General features: G+C 46.0%; 1 protein-coding gene across 7 annotated transcripts in view; it reads left to right on the forward strand.

Moving 5' to 3' along the window:
- Positions 1-19,923, forward strand: part of BIN1 (bridging integrator 1) — a 91,037-nt gene that overhangs the window by 55,878 nt on the left and 15,236 nt on the right. For 3 of the 7 annotated variants that reach the window (XM_063400818.1, XM_063400814.1, XM_063400815.1), the window contains 6 exons: positions 898-983; positions 2,307-2,382; positions 4,425-4,507; positions 11,890-12,040; positions 16,093-16,221; positions 19,062-19,169. In XM_063400818.1, coding sequence (XP_063256888.1) covers positions 898-983; positions 2,307-2,382; positions 4,425-4,507; positions 11,890-12,040; positions 16,093-16,221; positions 19,062-19,169 — 633 coding nt within the window. The remainder of the gene's footprint in view (positions 1-897; positions 984-2,306; positions 2,383-4,424; positions 4,508-11,889; positions 12,041-16,092; positions 16,222-19,061; positions 19,170-19,923) is intronic. The other 4 variants (XM_063400819.1, XM_063400816.1, XM_063400820.1 and 1 more) reach the window with 2 other exon arrangements.

A 19,923-nucleotide genomic window follows, 5' to 3' on the forward strand; every position in this document is an offset into this window, starting at 1 on the left:
GATAGAAACATTTTAATTAGAAAACTTTAGGTTAGGGCACTGAAAAGAGAAAGAGGTCACCTAGGACAGATGTAGAAAAGGGCATTTGCTTGTTGTTCGTGTCTGCTGTCAGCAACAGAAACCAGGAGCATCCTGTTTGTCGCTGAAACCTGGCAGAATTCATCCATCAGTTTTGGGATCTGTCAGTGTCTAGATCCAATGAAGAGATCAAATTTAAATTCTCATCTGGGAGAAGGAGATCTGTTTTGGTGTTGGGGCTGACAGCCAGCCGGGGATTGCACTTGTGTGAGACCACTGAAACCAGGAGGTGCCCTGCAGCCCTGCAGCCTGGCCTCTGTGGCACCACTCCTGCTTTGCATACCCTTCCTTGCTTCTCCAGTCAGCTTTGTGGGGGAGCTGTATCAGCCAAGGATGCAGACCTCCTCTCTTCCTCATAAGAGACGGGGCTTTGGCATGACCTTACCTCAGCAGAGAGTCCCCATGAGGGAGGATTCTTCTCTAGTGCCATTTGGGATGGATTTCAACTCCTTCTGAGATCTGGCATGAGACAGAGGCCCCTATTACCTTCATGTGTAACCAAGCTGGAGGCTGAACTGCCTGACAACTCCATTCAGGGAAATCTTGAATGGAAACTTGAAACACATTAGTGGTTGTTTGAATTATTTGCTGCGTGTATAAATGGGGAAATCCATTGAGAGAACCTGAGAGGAACACATTCAGCCTGAAGGGTCACCTATGGCGCAACCCTGGTTCCTGGGAGACTCATTTGGAATGCTGCTTACCTCATGCCAGAATTTTGCCTGGTCTCTCAAAGAAGTCGAAAGAGTCACAGTTGTTCCAGCTCTGCAGGGTACTTGTCTGTGCTGGAGCTGACAATCTCCCTTCTCTGTTACTAAGGCTGAAGAAGAGTTAGTAAAGGCTCAGAAGGTGTTTGAAGAGATGAATGTTGATCTGCAGGAGGAACTGCCTTCACTATGGAATAGGTGAGTGCTGGAAGTTTTCCCAAGGGCTTGTTGAAAGGAAATGAATATCCAAGCTCTTGGATTACAATTCTTGTTAGCCTAGGCTGGGTGTCTGCTCTTTTTTTTTCTGGATTGTTTCCATCTGTCCTAGGATTCCCCCCAGCCACAGGTTCTCTCTTGTGCTTTACTTCATGGATTTTCCTGAAAAACATGGTTTTACCACAGAGAGAAACTGTATTTCTCTGCTTTGTCTGCTTAATCCCTTTGCTCTTACCAACTCTGCTCAACTTCCTTGAACGACTTGAGAGACCATGGGTTTGCCATACCACAGTGACTGTGTTGATGAAAAGGGACATGAAACAAAGACCAAGATCTAGTTTGGGGAGGAACTGTAGGGCAGCAGAAGCTGATTTATGGGGATAACATAGTGGAAAACTGGCAAAATCTTCCTAGCAATGTCCCAGCTTCTTATTTTTAAATGCAGGTGTCATATCCAGGTTGACAGTGCTGTTCTGTGAGGATTTAGAAAGTGGGCAGCAGCAGGGTGGGAAAGCAAAGTGCTGATGTTTGCGTTCCCTCCCCTTTCTGCCCAGCCTGAGTGCAGGCCTGGCTGGGGAAGGAGCTGGAGGGACACAGGTATCTGGGTGGTTCCCTGTGCAGAGCCATGAGGCTGCTGGCCCCGACAGCCTCTCCCTCCTGTTGCTGCTGCTCACCTGGGTGCTGTTAGAGCACTCTCTGTTGGCAGCTGGCAGGCTGGTGACAGACAGCTGCTGGTTTTTCACAGGCTCCTGCTATCCAGCTGATCCTTCTGCTTCCCTGTTGCTCTCTGTGCTATCCTTTGCTTTCTTACTCTTTCTGCCCCTGAAGCAAACAGTTCATGCTTTTTTGATTCCCTGGTGCTAAGGGACTTCTGGATGAATTAATATCTGTTCCCCTGCTAATTCCCCCAGCTCTTCCAGCACTGTCTGCATCACAGCCACAGCCTCTATCCTTTTTTCTTTCCATCTTCCTACTGCTGGTGCTTTTTTTTTTTTTTTTGACCTTCTTTTGTATTTTTTCTTTCCTTTTTCCTCCCCACCCTATACCTCCCTCTCCCTTTAGCCAGCATAAATTCAGATCCTGTTCTACTTGGTCTCTTCTTCTCCTGAACATGTTTGTCTTATGCCTGTCCTTTGCTCCATCCTTCCATTTCCTTGCCACCCTCTCTTCTCATGTGTACCCTATCTGAAAGAGTTGATTTTGCATGGGAATGGTGGGTGGGAGGTAGCAGGAGGGGCAGGATTGAAAGGTTTTGAGAGAGCATTGTGTCCATTATGTTCTTCTGTCTTGTTTTCCATTTGGCAGTCGTGTTGGTTTCTATGTCAACACATTCCAGAGTATAGCTGGCCTGGAAGAGAACTTCCATAAAGAAATGAGCAAGGTAAGGCAACTAACAACTTATCCTACTTACTGTCTCTTCATTGTTAATAAAAGAGAAATAAAACCCAAGATCCAGCAAACAAACAAAACCAAAGAATAAACCAACCAAACAACCCCTCCTCTCCAAAACTTCAAGCTAAAAAACAGCTGGAGAAAATGGCCCTATGTTGGAGCATAATAGGACAAAACCCTTAGTTCAAACTAAGGGTTGGACAAACCCTTAGTTTTTTTTCTGAGCCACTTGGGACAAAGGTAGTCTGACATAGTAATGTAAAGGGATGGAGCACAGGGAAGAGACCACAGGGCCAAGGCAGCAGTGGGGAGTTCATGTCATTTGACAGCACTCGTTTGCAGCTCCACAGAGGAAAGGGAAGCCACTCTCAGACCTAGCTCTTGCTGCGTTTCTTAGTTCATCTAGGTGGATCTGTAACCTATAACCTGGTCAGGCTAAGCATGGTGTCTCTTTTCCTCCCCCTCTGCTGCCCAGTTGCTGTGTACCCTCATTGTACCCAGGTGTGGGGTTAAAACCAGCAAGGAGTCTGCGGGTTGGCTTGAGATTGAGACATGCCTCACTCCAGTCCCTCAAAAAGGCTCTCCCCCACAGTACCTCTCTGCTTCAGCCTCTTCCCTGCCCTATGACCCACCCAAAAGAAGGCATTAAAGTACTTAGCATGGGCCTTGTATGTGCTACCAGTGTGCCTTGAGCTGGGAATCACAGCAGAGAGCAGTGTTGGCAAGCCAGATCCTGGTGCTGTGTGTGGCAGCACTCAGAGGAGACTTCAGGACCAGTCTGTGGCAATGACATTGCCACTGTCATTTACAAATTTGTTCTTGTTCTTTCAGTTAAGAGCTAGAGAAATCCTGAATTCCTTAGGTCTGTATGCTGCTTGAAAATGTAAATGTTGCACTAATCCTGAGGCGGGACTGAGAGCCCAGCTGGAAAACCCTTACATTCCCTTTGCTCCCTAATGTCATCCTGTCAACACAACAGCCACTAAGCAACAGGAAACATTATAGTCCTTCAATTCCCAGCAGTCTGGGGCCCTCTGCCTTGCAGTAATGCATCAATTTCGAGCCCTGCTGATGTTTTATGGGGTCTTTCCCAGTTAATAGCCTGCTCTTCTCCACTGAGGGATGAACTAAGTGTTAAGAATAGGGAGGATTGTTATAATTACTAGTTTGCTGCTGTTAACTTACATTCAACAAAACATGGGGAAGATGCTTGTCGGACAAGAATTCTCTTCTTGTATGTTTTTTCTTGTCAGGATTTTTTCTTTCTGGAGGAATTTTGTATGAGGGCAGGGCTTTTGCTTTGTTCCACAAGAACCATCTGTTTCTTATTACTGCTACAGCATCCAATTAATTGCTGGTGTTGCATCTGCAGTGCCTCCAACCTTGATTTCATGGGATCCCTCCTCCTACCAGTGATAAATCTGGCGTCTTGTCTTGTTTCTGGATTGGCTGTTTCAGAATAGGAGTGTCTGCAGTGACTATTGGTGCCAGGGAGAGTTTAACCCCTAATACTGCATTTTTGCAAAGACATCCAGATTCTGCCCAAGCCTAGATGGCCCAGGCAGCTGGGGAAGTTAAGGGTTGTTCACCTGAATGTCAGCTGCCTTTGGCTGCACAATTGAAATAGCCATAACCCAGGCTTTGGTAAGCAGGCCTGAGAAACAGCTTTTGGCTACAAACCCAGAGTGAAGTTCCAGTTATAGAACACAGATCTTAGGTAAACAACCAGCCTGCTTCTGCAGTGGTACCTAGCAGCACACTGGTGGCTCAGGTGATAGGGAAGCAAAGAGGGCGATCTGCAAGGAAGACAGAACATTCCCAGAGAGGCCAGCAGCTCGTTGACAGCTCAAGTGCTGTAGCACTGCATACCCCACAGAGAAATGGAAACAGATTTAGGGTTGCTATCTCTTGGGGTAGCTGAGGAACTGTGCATGTCCTGCCACAAGCCTGTGTTTGGTCAGCTCAGGCTCTCTTCTGGCATCCGAGCTCTTTTCTCATTCTTTTTCTGTCTTTTGTTTTTGTATTTTGCAGTTGAACCAAAACCTTCATGATGTCCTGCTGGGTCTAGACAAGCAGTACTCAGGCAATGCCTTCCCTGTTAAAGCACAACCCAGGTCAGTAACTGTGGGTGGTGTCTTTCCCTCAGCAGGGGAGGTGGGACAGGGATATCTCTATCTACCCAGGGGTATTGAAACCACCAAGCTGTCAGTTGCAAGTGATTTGCCCACATGCCAGTGCCCTCTTGAGACTTCCTAGAGCTGTGCCAAATTTTGCCCTTGGCACTGGGTGACACAATGCCATACCTCTTGCCTTTCTAGGATAGCATCTGGTACCCTAGGCCTAAACTTTCACTAGGTGCTGATATTGAGGCAACTGACTCTTAGCTTTCCTTTCAAAGTCTAATTCCAGCTGCTGAGCTGCCCTTCCTTCTGGGTCCAGTTGCCCAGCACCTGTCCTGTTCTTTCCCTCAAAAGCTCCCACCATGTACCTGCAGCTTGTCAGCTTGAGCACCAAGAGCCCATTTCCCCAGCCCCTTCTTTACCCATCTCAAACTTGGAATCACTACTTTGCCTTATGCCCATCTGTGTACCCAGCTGAAGTGTGTTTCTCCTTCCTGTTTGTTGTGGAAGCAGTTGCAGCATCACTAATAGGAGGCCTCCTGAACTCAGAGCACTTTCATTCTGTGTGTGCAAGGAGTGAGTGTCCTCTGGACTTCAGCTTTCTTTCCTCAGCTGGGTCCTGTCCTGTATGTTTAAGTGCAAGTCTGCACATTCCCTAGCACTGAGAAGGGAGGGAGAGGTTGGGCTCTGGATTAGGCTGACTGGCTCCCCTCCAAGTGCACGAGTGGTGAAATAGTGTTGGGCTCTGTCTTGCAGCTGCTGCTAATCCCATGTGCTGGGTGAGCAGGAGCACGGCCCAGGTCCTCAGCTGGTGTGTTGATGGAGGGAGGTGGTGAAGTCAGTGTGAAATAAGGGCAAGCTGTGGTCTGAGTGCATTGGTTTAGAGGGGGTAGATCAGCTGTTGAGAGCTCCCTTCTCCCTTGTGTCTCCTCCCAGTTTAACCTGTTGCAGTCATGCATAGATGACTTGCATGTCTTCTCCCAGCACTTCTTCCAGTGTGGTGTTTGTCAGCTCTAAAGAAAGAGGAACTTTAGGTTGAATTTGGCCTCTGAATTCTGGATTGCTGGCAGTGGATTTCAGTGGTGCTAGTTGGAATGTTGATTGGAATAGTTGTGAAAATAATGTGTTCTTCCCAAGTTAGCATGTGGTGTCTGTTGATCATTACAACCCAATCAGACTGTAAGCCTTGTGAGGAGGCTGTGGTGCCCATCCTCTTGTTGCCATGGGCTGTGTTCTCTGTTAGCAGTATCCTCCAGGGTCCTTGAAGGAGGATGAGGTAACAGGACAGATGAAGGCTGTAGTTCTTGCTTTGCCCAGCTCCTTTTTCTTCCTTTCTCTATTGCTCGAGGAGCTGATGGTAGGCAGTAGTGACCACCTGGCCTAGAGATATTCATTCCTGTTGTGGGAGAAAGTTTCTGGCCTTAAAGAGCTTTCAATGAACAGATTACATGTTTTTACAATTCCTGTCCCATCTCTGTACAGTTTCTGCCCCTCCCAAACTGCTGGTTTCCTCTGGGGCTGTAACAGGTGTCTCAGCTGCAGTTCTGTGCCCTTCGGTGGCTGGGAGACCACATGGCCCTAGAACCCAAAGCTGGGTGCATACAGGGGTCCCTGTGTGGGCAGCAGTCTAGGTGCTGCTGCTTCATCCCCCACCCACTGCATCTCAGCTGAGATGCCAGACCTGTCCCAGAGCAGCTCTCTTCCTCCTGAGCACAGTGGAGCAGGGTGTTGTAGGGGGATATAGCAAAGATTTGCCAGGGTGGTTTTGCAGTGACCAGGAAATGCTGTGAGGCACTTCTGTGTCTGCTGCACATCTGGCCTCACTGTGGGCTGGGGTGAGAGTGAGCAGGAGGAAATAGCCCTCACTCATCTGATGGTTTATTGTGGTCTGCAGTAGGAGCAGATGCTTCCCTAACCCTTTTTACTGGAAGGGGATTGGAGATTGATACAATGGCAGGAAATGAATGAGGAGGTGTGAGAAGAGAGGCAATTATCTGTGCACATCATTGTGGCATTCATGTAAGGCCCTGCAGAAATACTGCTGTGGCTGATGTATCTGGTGCTGGCAGTGTAACACAGTAGCTCAGAACAGCTGGTGTATTTCTGGGATCCTCAGATGGATGTTTGGGATTTGCCTCTGAAAGAGTTGGAATGTTCAGGGCTCAGATGCCTCAAAGACCAAGGAGATCTGTGGGATTACCTTGTATGATTGGGCAAACTGGAAAAAGACGTGGTAGGAAAGCTGCTGATTAGCTTCCATGTATAAGACTGCACAGCCTGCATAAGAAAAGAAGAATGGGGAGCTTGTTTCTTTTGCAACAATATTCACAGGGAAGACTGAGGAGCTGTGAAAGGACATTTACAGTACTCTAGTGGTCTGTACAGTTTCCTGTTTCTTCTTCTCCATTTACACACTGGCCCCATATTCCAAAGTGCAGGGAAAGTTCTAGTTTGTTTATATATATATATCTATCTTTGACAGGCATAAAGAACCTTCTTCTACTTTTTCCAAACCTTGCCATAGCTTTCTAGTAATGAGGGGAAGTGTGTATGTGTGTATTCGTGTGTGTGTGAGAGAGAGAGGAGATCCTGTCATCTTAATTACAGCGAGTTTTGTGGCACCAACCAAATGGGTGCTTGGAAGCTTAACATTTCCTCCCTGGTTTGACTGTTCCATCCTGTAACTGAAATGATTTGCGTGCCATCCTCAACAGAAAGAAAACTAAACTGTTCGCCAGGCTGAGGAAAAAGATGAGCAGGTACCGGTATGGAGAGCAGCATTTCGATACATGTTTGGTTTAGTTCCTAAGACTGGAGGGGCTGTTGCTGGACTCTAACAGCCTGGCACGTGTTAACCCTGTGGTGGGAGAGGGGTCCTTTGCATGATATGATGTGTTCGTGGCCTGCTGGGTCCTGCTGAGATCTCTCTGTGTCTGGATAATCCCATTAACTGCTTGTGTGCCTGGTTTGAATCCTTGCTTCTTTTCTTACCTAAGAAGGCAGTGTGAAAACTCAGGCATTGTCTGTCCAGTTGTTTTTGTGTGATGGAAAATGCAGTGCTGGGTTTTCCATGGGAAATATAATCAGTTTTGGTGTTTAACAGCTTCTAGTTTTACCTAGTGGGTTTGTCCTTTTGAACAGGTCTGAAATGCTGCATTCTCATCCCCTGCCTGGCCAGGGAGGATCAGTAGTCAGGTCTTTCACACTCAGAAGTCCTATCCTATCTACCTATTGCAATTGGGAGGATGATGAGGTGGGAGAAGGATACTTCCAGCTTTGCTCCTTACTTGCTCTGTTCTTGAGGATCCTCACTATGCTGCTCCATCCATTTAAAATTTTGTGCAGGGCTGGAGGAAAAGGAAGCCTCTTGTCTTGTAGAAAGACTAATGTCTGCATCTTGCCTTCAAAACAGTGATAGCATTGATTAACTGGATTGCTACAATCCCTGGAGTTACCCTAGGTCAAGGACTCTGACAAGAACATGTTCTGGAACAAAGTGGGAACTGCTGCATAATGACACGGAAAAGTCCTCTAATTTTTGTTTTTCTTACTTTTTGTGTTGGTACTCCCTCCATGGGATCCTTACAGGAAGGAAAAAAAATTATAATCATCAAGATGGTGTCCTGCCAGCAATAAAAGAAAGTACTGGTGGATTGGGATCCTTGTTTTTCCTGATCTGGTTTCCTGCTGACTGGGACAAGTCATGCAGCCTTTCTCTTCTGCTATGTATACTTTGTAAAGTGGGAGGTTGGAGAGTGAAGAGTGGTAATTTCACAAGGAAGCTGATGGGCAAACTTAGATATTTATGTCTTCAAATGCAAGTATTAAAGCAGTATATTGTGTTGTTACTATTCTGGGGTTTTCTTCTGTAGGAAAAGGAGAATTCACTGGAGCACTTCTCTGGATATCTGTCTCTGGTTTTGGCTGGACTGGTGTTGTATCTGTACCAGGCAGGATGTCTAACATTTCCAGTCACTGAGAGTGGATGGATTATACAAGAGAAGGAGAGCTAGTAAATCTCCCCTTGATGAGCTCCACTCACAATGGGCTCCTGCTCTGCCTTGGTAAAGTCCAGCTGCCCCAACAGTTAAGGTCCCTGACCTGGGCTCTGCTGAGGGTTTCTGCTGTCAGAGCAGCTGCTGGGGTCACAGAGAAATGTGCAATCCCTGGTGCAGAGAAGGAGGATCTGGAACTTGGTCAGTCTTTGATCTGCAGCAAGAATGTACATTTGTGCCAGCATATGTTTGGGGATGTAGGTTCTTTTTTCTTTTTCTCCCATCCACTCCTTTAGTTTTTTTTTTAATTTCTAAATAATACTCCAGCATGCTCTGGTGGTAAAAAAATAATTAAAAGGCCCGGTATGAGCCTTAACTGAGATGCCAACCTTTTTTTTTCTTTTTTTAACTTGAGAACTTGGCAGGACATGACTGATCTGTTTTTAACATATTGGAAAGTAGGTTTTATCCTCTGATGTAGGATTCTTACAAGTGCAAGGCAGACTTGTCTGCAAATGTTACTCTACCCTTCCAGAGCAAATGAGGCAGCACCATGGAGTGTCTGGAAGCTCAGCAGCACTAAAAGAGGCTGGGGGATTTTGACTTTCCCTTCAGCTGCTTTAGACCTAGCTCTCTGCAGAAGAAAGTTGACACCCCTTTCCCTTCCTTGCCTGATATTCCTGGAATTGGCATCACTTCCCATTTGCTCATGGGAAGGAAAAAGAGCAATGACCTTGTTGTTTTGGCTTGCTTCTACTGTGGTGCTCCTGTTTGGTCAGTAGGTAGAGTCCCTGCACTCTTGGTTTTTCCTGTGTTTCCTGGAGCAAGCAGTTAGCTGGAGACAGGGCTTTGCTCTGTGTGGGCAGTGTGTGCTCCCTGGGGGCGTGTGAAGGACAGAGGATCCTGGTGCCCATCTCACTTGACGCTGGTTGCACTGGCTAAATTCAGCAAAGTTGCAAAGCAACAAGTGCAGGAATGAAGGTGCCGCTCAGGGGGCTGAAAAAGGCTCGGCCAAAATTAGCACTGGCATTTTCCTGGGGGGACTGGCCAACACATCAAACAAGCTGTAAATAGTAGTGACTTAATGAAGGCTTTAGTGTGGGGCCCTCACTGCCCAATTCTTCCCCTCATCCTGCAGGGGCTGACTCACATGGGAGTCTTTTACCAATATATCTCCAAATTAAGTCACTGCCAGGCACTGGAAATAAGTCACTCCAAAACTGTTCCATGGCCTTCAGAAAATAAGCCTGAACTTCTTTCTTACTGGGAGAACTGGCCTTTTCAAGTCCCTAGAAGGAAAAGTCTACCCATGTCTTGGTAGGCCAGCTGACTGTCAGTAGTCCCAGTATTCCCAGTGTAGTCTGGGCATTTGGCACTGTAGATGTAGATCACTGGGTCCCCCATCTTCTCCAAAGTGCTTGCAACTCCAAGTGAGGTAACATGTACTTTTTCCCCCCAACTCTAGCATTAGAGGATGTTTTTTGATATTTCCTGATGACTCCTGTTTAGACCAGGACTTTATCTTCACCCTCCAACCATTACTACTTTTAATTTGTAGCAGAACTTTGTAAATTTTGCAGAATTCTTTACAGAACCCATGTATTGAAGTGATTTCTGGAAACTTCTGAGGAAGGACACTGTTCAGTCAGACTAAAGAGCTGCAGGGTTGGCATACATGTTCTTTAGTCTCTCCTCTTCCCTTTTCCTTCTTCATGTGCCTCTTTCTCCCTTGGTGTGTGTGTCCCTGGTTGAGAGCTGCTGGCAGAGAATGTCTCTGGGTTTGTTGCATCATGTTGGTGTGTTGTTGGCATCAGTGTCAGAAATATCCAACCTGCATGTGGACCTGAGAAAAAGTGCTTTGTGGGGAACTGTGTGTGTGGGGTATGGATATGGGGGAAGAAAGTTGGGAATGGGTGAGGGTGAAGTGAATGAAGAGGGAATGCGATGGGGAGCTTGAAAGTTGGAATGCTGAGCAGGGTGAGATGCTTGCTTGTAAGAGGAGGTTTGTTGAAATGCCTTGCTATCCCTTCTTCCCCTTGCTATGCCCCACTTGCAAACAAGTGTTTAGGAATGAGGCCATCATGCATGTTGGCCAGTGACCACCACAACTCAGGCATCCAAGTGTGAGTGGATGTACATTTTTGAGGCTCTGGGCTCTCTTGAGACGGAGCAAAGTAATAAATTACTTGATCTCCCTGCAGAATCAGATCTACCTTGCGTTAGTGCTGGCTCTATGCCAGGATCTAGTGTCTCAAGTTGTAGGAAAGGATCTGTTTCTTTCAGCTTCTCTCAAGGCCTTGAATTTCACAGGAACTGTGACTTTATAACTGGAGTCAAATATCGCTTGCTGTTGATAAGGTTGCACAACCCTTTTAAATATGCTGTGATATATTTTCATCTGTGTATGATTTTTCCCAAACTGTAACCACTTCTACTAAAATATCCCCCAGCAGTGAATTTTCCCTCTTGAAATTCTCTGGTAACCAACTTTTTTACCAAATCTCTCATGATTCTGTGTTTTGAAGCAAAGATTTGACACCTAGCCAGGGCATGCCTGTAGGGAAGGGCATATGCCTCTTGCCATTCCTTTGAAAAATCTGCCCAAATCTGCCCAAGCTGTGAGCCAACAAGTGCCATTGGCATATGCTTCTTGCATCTTAATTCCTTGAAGAATCCCTCTTAACTGTGTGTCAGAAACAGTCTTGGAATAAAGTCCAACTAGGGAGACCTTTCATAATAGAGAAATCTCTATTAGCAGCCAGAACCTCTCCATTATTTTGCTGTCTGGAATGGTCTGTGAAACCTCTAGCTACTTTGCTTCTCTACTATCTTAGTCAGTTCATACTACATCAAGGAATAAGATATTCTGTGATTGCAGCCTTAGTTCAGGTTTGTGAATCTATTAGTCATTACTCATGCAGATGTCCAAAAACAACTACACAGAAAAATTCTTGTCTGTGGAATTTAAAATTAAATGTGCAGCACTGAACTCCTTTCCTCATCTGGTTCCCCAGTATTAAAGACTGTAACTTAACGTCAGGCACTTACGTCAAAATCTAGCAAAATTAAGGATGCCTGGTTGTTTTGTTTCTGTTTTTCTGTGTTTGAGGCAAGTATATAAATTCTGTAGGCATTTAGTGAGTAGCCTGCTGCAAAGTAATGCTGCTGCAGTGTGTTGGACTGCGAGTGACTCAGCAAAGATGCTTCTCAGAAGCTCCAAATGTCTTCATTGTGTATCTGGGCAGTGAAGCAAAGATATAATGGAGGCCACTGATCTGTGCTGGCTAGCACAACTCCGCCTAGGCCTGGCTCAGACTTCTCTCTCTTTTTCTTCCCCTCTCTCTCCCCCTCTCTCCCCCTTTCTCTCTCCACTTCCTTCAGTGACAGCACCCCAGCGAAAGCAAATAAAAGCCCCTCGCCTCCACCAGATGGATCTCCCATCACCAGCCCTGAGACCAAGACTGTCAACCATGAGCTGGAACCGTCCACTTTGGAAGCACCTGGGGCAAGCATCCCAAAGTCACCGTCTCAGGTAGTGTCCCATGGCATTGGCCATCTCTTGGCTGATGGCACAAGCTCTGTGAGTCACAGACGTCCATCAGTTGCTTTTTTAGACCTCATCCTGCTACTGGGCACACAGAGGATGACGTGATGGTTGTTCTCTTCCACTGGTTCATGACAAAGTTCCCAAGAATGCAGGTTGCTTATTTGCCATCTTTATATTATAGGAACTGAGTGTCTTTGAATGGCTTCACAGGGGGAAGGCCAATAAGATATTTTGCTGTCTGATAGGATGACCAAGACGATCCAGGGAGGATGGAGTTGTAGCTAGGTGAGGAAGTTTGTTTCTTTACAGTTGAATTAACCTGTGGAATTCAGTGGTCCAGCTTCTCCTCAAGAGCTTCTGTAGTTGAGAAAGGTTTAAATAAAAAAGCTTAATATTATAAGGAGAACATCTCTACTTTGGATGATGTTTCACTTTACTATGAAGATACAATATTATACTAAAAAAAATGAATATATTTTAATGATATGAAGAAATTAGATGGGTTCCAGGAAGACAATAGACCATAGTATGGAGTCTGATACCTTCCATACGGCCTTCATTAGGCCTTTCCTTACACAGGAAATATTCAGCAGCATGTTCAAAATAGTAGATATAGTTACTCAGCATAACATATATGTTTTACTTTGGGAAGATAAAACATTTACTTCATCTTCTTGTCCTTCTGTTGCTGAGTGGGGGAAAAGCTTAATAGGGAAAAGTAGTAACTAGGCCAAATTTACGTTGGGTTCCCATCTTTGTATCTCAGTAAGTGGGACACTAGGAGTAGTCTTCCAGGAAGAATTAAAGCCAAGAGGGGTTCTGGCCAAACTGGTAAGAAAACCCACTGCCTCTGAAAAGAGATGGGTGCAACCCAGAACTTCCTTGCTGTTCCCATGCATAGCAGTGTGATTCCAATCCAAGCCTGTGGGGTAGATTTTCTCCTGTTTCTGGATAGCCTCTCACGATATTTTTCTCTTCACTGCATATTTGATTTTTAGGGTTACTGAGGGACAGCAAAGTCCCTCAATAGGATGTATGGCAAAATTTCTTTTCCAGCCCTGTGAGATGTGTGGATGCCTGGCAGTGTCTTTTCAGGACTTCCTTCTCCAGGGTCTCTGAAAAGCTCAGCAGTGCAGAGCCTAACCGTGGCTTCACCACCAGCCTGCTTAAGACCTTTGGAGTAGGCTGTGTGTGTGAGGGAGAGAAGACAGGCTATCCAGAATTGCCCTTCTGTTGCAGTTCTGGTTTGTTTTGTTGGTTTTTTTTTTTTCCCCACAGATTTCCAGACCTTAACTAAAATTTGGAACAAGAAATCGTAGAGATTTACTAAGCCGTTCACAGCAGACTTCACTCACGCTGTCTGTAGACTCTTGCTGAGTTTGGTTTCTTCCCTTTCCTTTAAATAGCTGACATAACCCTTGTTTTTGCCAGCCTGCAAGTGCTTCCTCCTTCCCTTGCTGCCTGCCCGCAGGAATGGGGCTGGAGGCACCCCGTGAGGAGGCAGCAGGGTATTCCAGCACAGCCCTGGCTGGGGTGGGCCACAGGCAGGAGTGAGATGACATTTGCAGCGGAGGCTGCCACCGCCTGGCAGCTCTTTGGCAGGCTGTGTTCCATTTGTCCCCAAGGCGTCACGACGGTGAAGAGCAGGAGCGCCACTCTGTATTCACAGGAGCTGCTAAGAGATGGAGCTGGCTCCAGAGGCAGGGAGGACAAAGGCAGGAGTTTCCCACTCAGATCTGAGCCTGGTGTCTGTACGGATAAAATCTAGAAACCAAGTGTATGTCAGGCAGCTGGGAACACAAGTGTCTGGTCTCTCCACAGTGCCTGACTTTAACACTGAAACTTTAACACAGGTGTCAGTGCTTTTGGCCTATGGGTCAGATGGGTAAGTGCCTTTGTTCAGTGCTCCTCCAAGGGAGGCTGAGGGGCCTCTCCCTCTTTGGGAGGATGGAGCATAAAGCAATCAACAAGAACAATTCTCTGGTCTATTCGTGTCTGAAATACAGAGTGTAAGCAAAGGCTGTGGAGAGAAAGATGAGACCAGGAGTGATCAAATAAATGCTAACTAAATTTTGAACTGTTCCCTATACAACCCAAAGCAATCCCAAACTCTTTTGTTGTCTTTTAATTTTTAAGAGGTTTATTTCTGTCTTTTGGAAGAAGTGAATGCTCTTAGCTCTCCACAGAATAATTTGATAATGACACAAGACTTCAAGGGAACTGTGAAACTTAAAAGGTCAGACTTCTGCTCTCAGTTACACCACTGAAACTCTGTAATGAGACTTTTGAAATCAGTGCAACTGTGCTGAATTTGGGCAGATAAATCTCTGTGACATCCAAGTCATCAGAAGAATTTCAGATTTGTTTTATTCTAGGCAACAAAATTGTTAGTACACGATGAATTTATGGGTATAACCCAACATCACTATGCAGTCATGTTGTCTTTGAAATGTGGTTTTAGACTGCTGTTGGAAGTAATGCTGGATAGTGTGGAAGTGGCAATTTCCAAGACACTATTGCATTGGCATGAAGGAGACTGACTGTCCATATTAGAGGAATAAATAGTAGAAGAGTAGTGATATTTTTGACTTGAGAGTTAATAGTTGGAGCCTTCTGTTTCTGCAGAGGGTTCTGTTCTGAGACCAGCATTTCCTTGTAATTTCTGGTCCCACCTTGCAATTGGCCGGCAGGGGGTTTTCAGGGAGGGATTGTTCTCAGGGACTATGGACACACCACCTTCTGCAAACACTAAAAAGTTGGAAGTGAGCACACTTGCTTCCATTATTTCCCCAAGCTAGCTATTCACAATCACTCTCTATGTTAATCCAGTGGAAAACTGGTCATGTCCTTAGAAGTCTGAATAAAGGCTTTTTAGAACTCAGTTATGTGCTGGAGGAATGTGAACACAGGCCTAGGAGTAGTGGATTTCTGTGTTTCAGATCTGGGCTTGACACTGATACCCTGGGTACACACTGTCAGGTCTCTGAGTCTCGCTACCTTGGGTGCAGTAAGACGAGCAAGTAGCTGGGAGACTTAATTGTAAATGGAAAGCATTGTCATTGCTGAGCATTGCTGTGGTGCTGGGAACTTGTATGGCTGATTTGTTCCAACACAGCAGCAGCTCCTCAAAGACTGATTTGATTTAGAGATGACCATTAAGCCTTGTGCACAGCAAAATATGAAAAGTGTGTGGATGGGTTGATCTAGGCAGGGTCTACCACACCTTCCATGGGGTTGTGGATGCAGTGTCAGGCCGAATCTTTAGTATGATGAGAGGGATTAGAATGGTTTAGAGTTACAGAGTGAGGTGGTTTTATGTATTCACTGGGACCTCCATTTGGGAAACATGACTTCATTACTGTCAATGCTCACTGGTGAAACTGAGAGCAGAGTTGGGCTCACAGCACTCATGGCTTCTCAGAGGTTGAAGTTGTTCTTGCCCAAAGCTGAGGTGCCATCAAGAGCTCCTACAGACCTTTCTTACAGCTCCTACACCTTTCTTTACACTGAAAACCAGTGCTCCAGGAGGCCAGCACTGGGCAGATCAGTCTGTCCTCGTGGCCACCTGCCCACTGTAGGACAAATGGAGTTTGTTCTCTCGTTCCCTTAGGTACGGTAAGTACGGCAAAGGGAGGCAGCGCTGGCCTGTTCTGTTGGATCATGTTCTCAGTAATTGATCTGCTCCCTTCCCAGTGGTTCTTCTGAAGGTTGCACATGCTTTAATTATGTATGCATGTCCTGTCAATGCATATTAATTGTGTTACGCTTCTCCTCTGCAGAGGGAAACTTGCCCACAGCTGAAGTGTAACTAATGATGCCAAACCTTCTCTGGAGGCGTGTGGTTATTTATTTTGTTTTGTTTCAGTTCAGCCCTTCACCCCTTCCCCTCTCTCTTCAGATGGAGTTGATTGGACCCTGCTCTGTGCCAGTGGTTGTGATTTCCCTCACCTTCAGTTTTTGTGACTAACCTGGTTCCTGTCTTTGGTTTTTTTGGGTGTCGCCGTCTGTGCTGTGGCCGTGTGCTCACTTGCATGCAGTTGAGGAAAGGGCCTCCGGTGCCTCCGCCTCCAAAAGTCACCCCCTCCAAGGAGATCAAGCAGGAGAACATCATCAGTCTGTTTGATGACAATTTTGTCCCCGAGATAAGTGTGACAACCCCTTCGCAGGTTAGCTGCTATGCCCTGCCTAACTTTTCTCTGCCTCTGAACTCTTATTTCAGAACTTTCTTCTCTTTGGAGATGTCAAGCCATGAAACCTGGTCAGGTGAAGGAGGAAAGCAAGCTCAGCATTGGACCTCAGAAGGCAAAGGATTATTTAGGAGCTGACTTAAAGGGAAGAGTACCTAAAAGGCAGTAACATGTTGCCCTTTGAGAGCTTTTATTCGTAGAAGAAACAGGACAAATGCACCTGGTCAGGATACCAGAAAGTAATCACTGTATTTGTTCAGCAGCAGTGCACATGGATTATGACTCTCTTCATATCCTGTGATGTGCTATTCTCTCTCCAAACCCACTGATCCTGAGTGTGGATGTAATATTTTTTTTCTGATCATGTATATCCCAAACTGGTGACCTTGGCATCTCTACTAGTTCTGGGAGAAGACAATTTTGTTCTCTCTGTGCTTTCACCCATGGGTTTTGTGGTTTAAAGCCCACGTCTGCACAGGAAAGGCCAAAAGGAATTACCAAAGTTTTCTTTCCAAAGAGCAGCTGATGCAGTTAGATGAGCAGGACTGTGCCTGCAGCTAAGACTGCTGACATGGTCTGTCAGTATTGCCAAGTGGCACCTTCTGAAGCCCTGAAAAACGTAAAACATTTTCAAGTTCTAGATTTTCTTCTTCACTTTGCCTTTGATTTATGTCACTGCCAGAGAGGCTGTCCAGGTGGGAAGTTCTCTGTTGGATCTAGGAGAATGGCAGTCCTTATGTATATAGGAGCCTGACCAGATTTCTGGCTGTATCATGACATACCTAAATCTACTTTATTTAAATATATATACACACATTATATATATGTGGATATATATTTTCCCTAAATGCTTGTTAAAGCACAAATCATATCTCTATCAGTGCTCATCTGTGACTCATTCCCTAGTTTCCCCTTGCGTCACGCTGCTCCGTTGCCTCTGGTTTGCCACCTTCCACCCAGCTGCTGAGGGGTAGAGATGGAGTGGGGAGGGAAGGAAGCCCATGCTAGATTTGGCATTGCAATAGGTGAAACTTGCAGAGTGGAGAGATGATTTGACATCAGTGTTGGAAGGCGGGGACTGCAGGCAGCTGAGCAACTCTTTATCATTTTCTGTGCTTCCTTCTCCTGTATTGTAATGGACAGCTCTGTCTGCCTCATGGTCTGTATCATCTATTTCCATGTGAATGCCAGCCCTCAGACATATTGTTCTGCACCTGATCAGTGCTCTGAGCCAGGAGGGGATCTGCTCTGACTTTTGACCAGATGGGAGTTCTGAGGGAGGTCTCTGGTTTCCAGAACAATTTTCACTGAAGGGCCCAACAGCCCCTGGCATTCGTTGTGTTGCCCAGGGCTGTTCCTGTCAGATGTCTCAGTTCCAGTGAGCTGTCTTGTGGGAGATTTGGGAAAAGGCAAGGGGTGTTAGCCCTTGCATTCAAGTCTTGAATGACAGGTAAGACTATTCCATGGCTGCAGCCTTTGATGTCTCACTACCAAACAAAGCTGAGGATTGGGCTTGTAACCCCTCTGATGGGTGGCCTGGATGTCTGGAAGAGCATACTAGAATTACTAGAATGCCAGTTGATTTTTTGCATGCTGGTCAGGGCTCATTACTGAAGTGAAGTGAGAGAGGTTGATTTCTTGTGCTCATGCTTGTGGATCTCAAAAAGACATGTTAATAAGGTTGAGAAAAATCGGTAAGAAATTGGGGTAAGAGAAAATTAGAAGAGGTGAAAATGATGGTGATGTCAGTGGTATTCAGAAGACTTACCTTAAATGGTCTCTTGCTACTTTTCTGAAGCTTTTCCATTGTGGGATTTTGATATAACTGGAGACCAACCTGCCAAATTTTGTTATTGAAAAGGTGGCTGAAGCAGTAGGGCCAGTGAGCTGGGAGGTCATGGGAAAGAGGTGCAAATCTTCCTGACCTCCCAGAGAGGTCAGGAAGAGTAGAAAGCGGTATCTTCTTTTGGTAAAATCTAAACCACCAAAATGATAGTCCAGTTTTAAACTCTAATAACTTGTGTCCTTTGTAGTGACTTCTTATTAATAGTAATCAGCAAATGTGGGATCACTGTCTTTAGGTAGAGCATTAATCATTCAAAGGGAGTTACTCTGCTGACTTTGAAGAAAGTAGCAAAGCGCCTCAAATTTATGCTTTTTTAGAAGACTTGTACGTGTAAGTTTATGGGATGGCCAGAAATGAAAACAATTGAAAACAACATTTTTGAACTGGGGAGGGATCCAAATCCTTTAGCTAGGATGACCTGCCGTGTTTTGTGTTTCTGACTCAGAAGGCAGGAGGGAATTAAAAGCTTTGGGAATTAGCTCTGAGGTCTTTCAGACTTCCCTTACAGCAGTTTGAGTGGTCTTCTGCCTGGATTTATGTTCCTGAGATAGGTTGTGTGCATGGCAGTTCTTTTATATGTAGCTGAGGAAGTCAGTCTTGGTGTGTCAGTATAAAAGCAGCTGGATGAGCTGTGGGGAATAGATACACAGAGGAGAGCAGCCCTCTGGCTCGTCAGTGGCAGTGATCCTTTTGACCCCAGCAGATCAGGTGCTCACACCATGTCAGTCATTCAGCCAGGTGGGAAGATGAATGAGTGCTGTGGAAGAGGCTGGGATTTGGTTTACAGGGCCTCCATGTGAACTGCCTGTGACTGTGGGCACCAGGCAGTCAGGAGTCACATCCAGTGTTTGCGCTGCCACCATTTCTCCTGCGCTTGCAGCCTCAGCTCCGGGATATCGCACACCCTCCCTCCACTCTGCACCCGCCCCTGTGTCTAATGCTCATACTACTTTTCTCCCTCACTGCTGCCAAGTTTGATGCCCCTGGGCCCTTCCAGGAGGGAGCCAGCCTGTTGGATCTGGATTTTGATCCCATTAAACCAGATGCCACTGTGGGGAAGACCCCCACAGCCGCCTCCCAGGTTGGTTCAAGTCGCCGTTCCTTCTCCCTTCGTAACTGAGTTGCGCCCACCTGAATGATAACGTGGGCCTGAGCTGTGGGTGGCTGGGCCTTGGGTGTGGGTGCCCAGGATCTTGTCTGCTGGATGTGCAAGTCTAGGAGGAATCAGGTGGCTGCTGGCCTGGCCACAGTCAGGCACTAGGTGTTTGTGGGTGCTTGGGCTTTGCTCTGATGACCCACTTAATGTGTGTCCCTCCCGAGAGCAGCATCCTCTGTCTGCTCTGTATGTATTTAGGTTGTTACTCTGTGCATGGGAATTCAGCCTGAGCTCTGTGCTCCTGCTATAAATTACTCTCACATGGATTTTTAATTAACAGACACTTTGATAATCTGCAGTTACTTAAGGTGAATAAAGCTGTAAATGGATATTCAAGTGATGTGAAGCCCTTCTTTTTCTGTGTATGACACAGCCTGCATCCGTAGTTGAGAAGCAGTTTCCTACCTGTCACAGTGTGGTATCAAAAGGAAGATGCCTAAATCTGTTCTGGCCTGTGCCAGGTCCTGTCCTGTGTCAGAGGCAGGTGGACTGTGCCCCATTTTATGTCTAAATGACTGGAGGCTTTGAAGTGCATCCTGAATATGGCTGTTGTCCTCACTGAGACTTTCCAGTTTATATGTATGAAGTGGTTATTTTTTGCCTGTGGATACCACTAAAATTTGTAATAAACGTAATTGTGTTGTTTATAGCACATCTCCAGTATCATCACATTAGGTAG

This window comes from Prinia subflava, chromosome 6 (assembly GCF_021018805.1).
Source record: "Prinia subflava isolate CZ2003 ecotype Zambia chromosome 6, Cam_Psub_1.2, whole genome shotgun sequence".
NCBI classification, from domain to species: domain Eukaryota; kingdom Metazoa; phylum Chordata; class Aves; order Passeriformes; family Cisticolidae; genus Prinia; species Prinia subflava.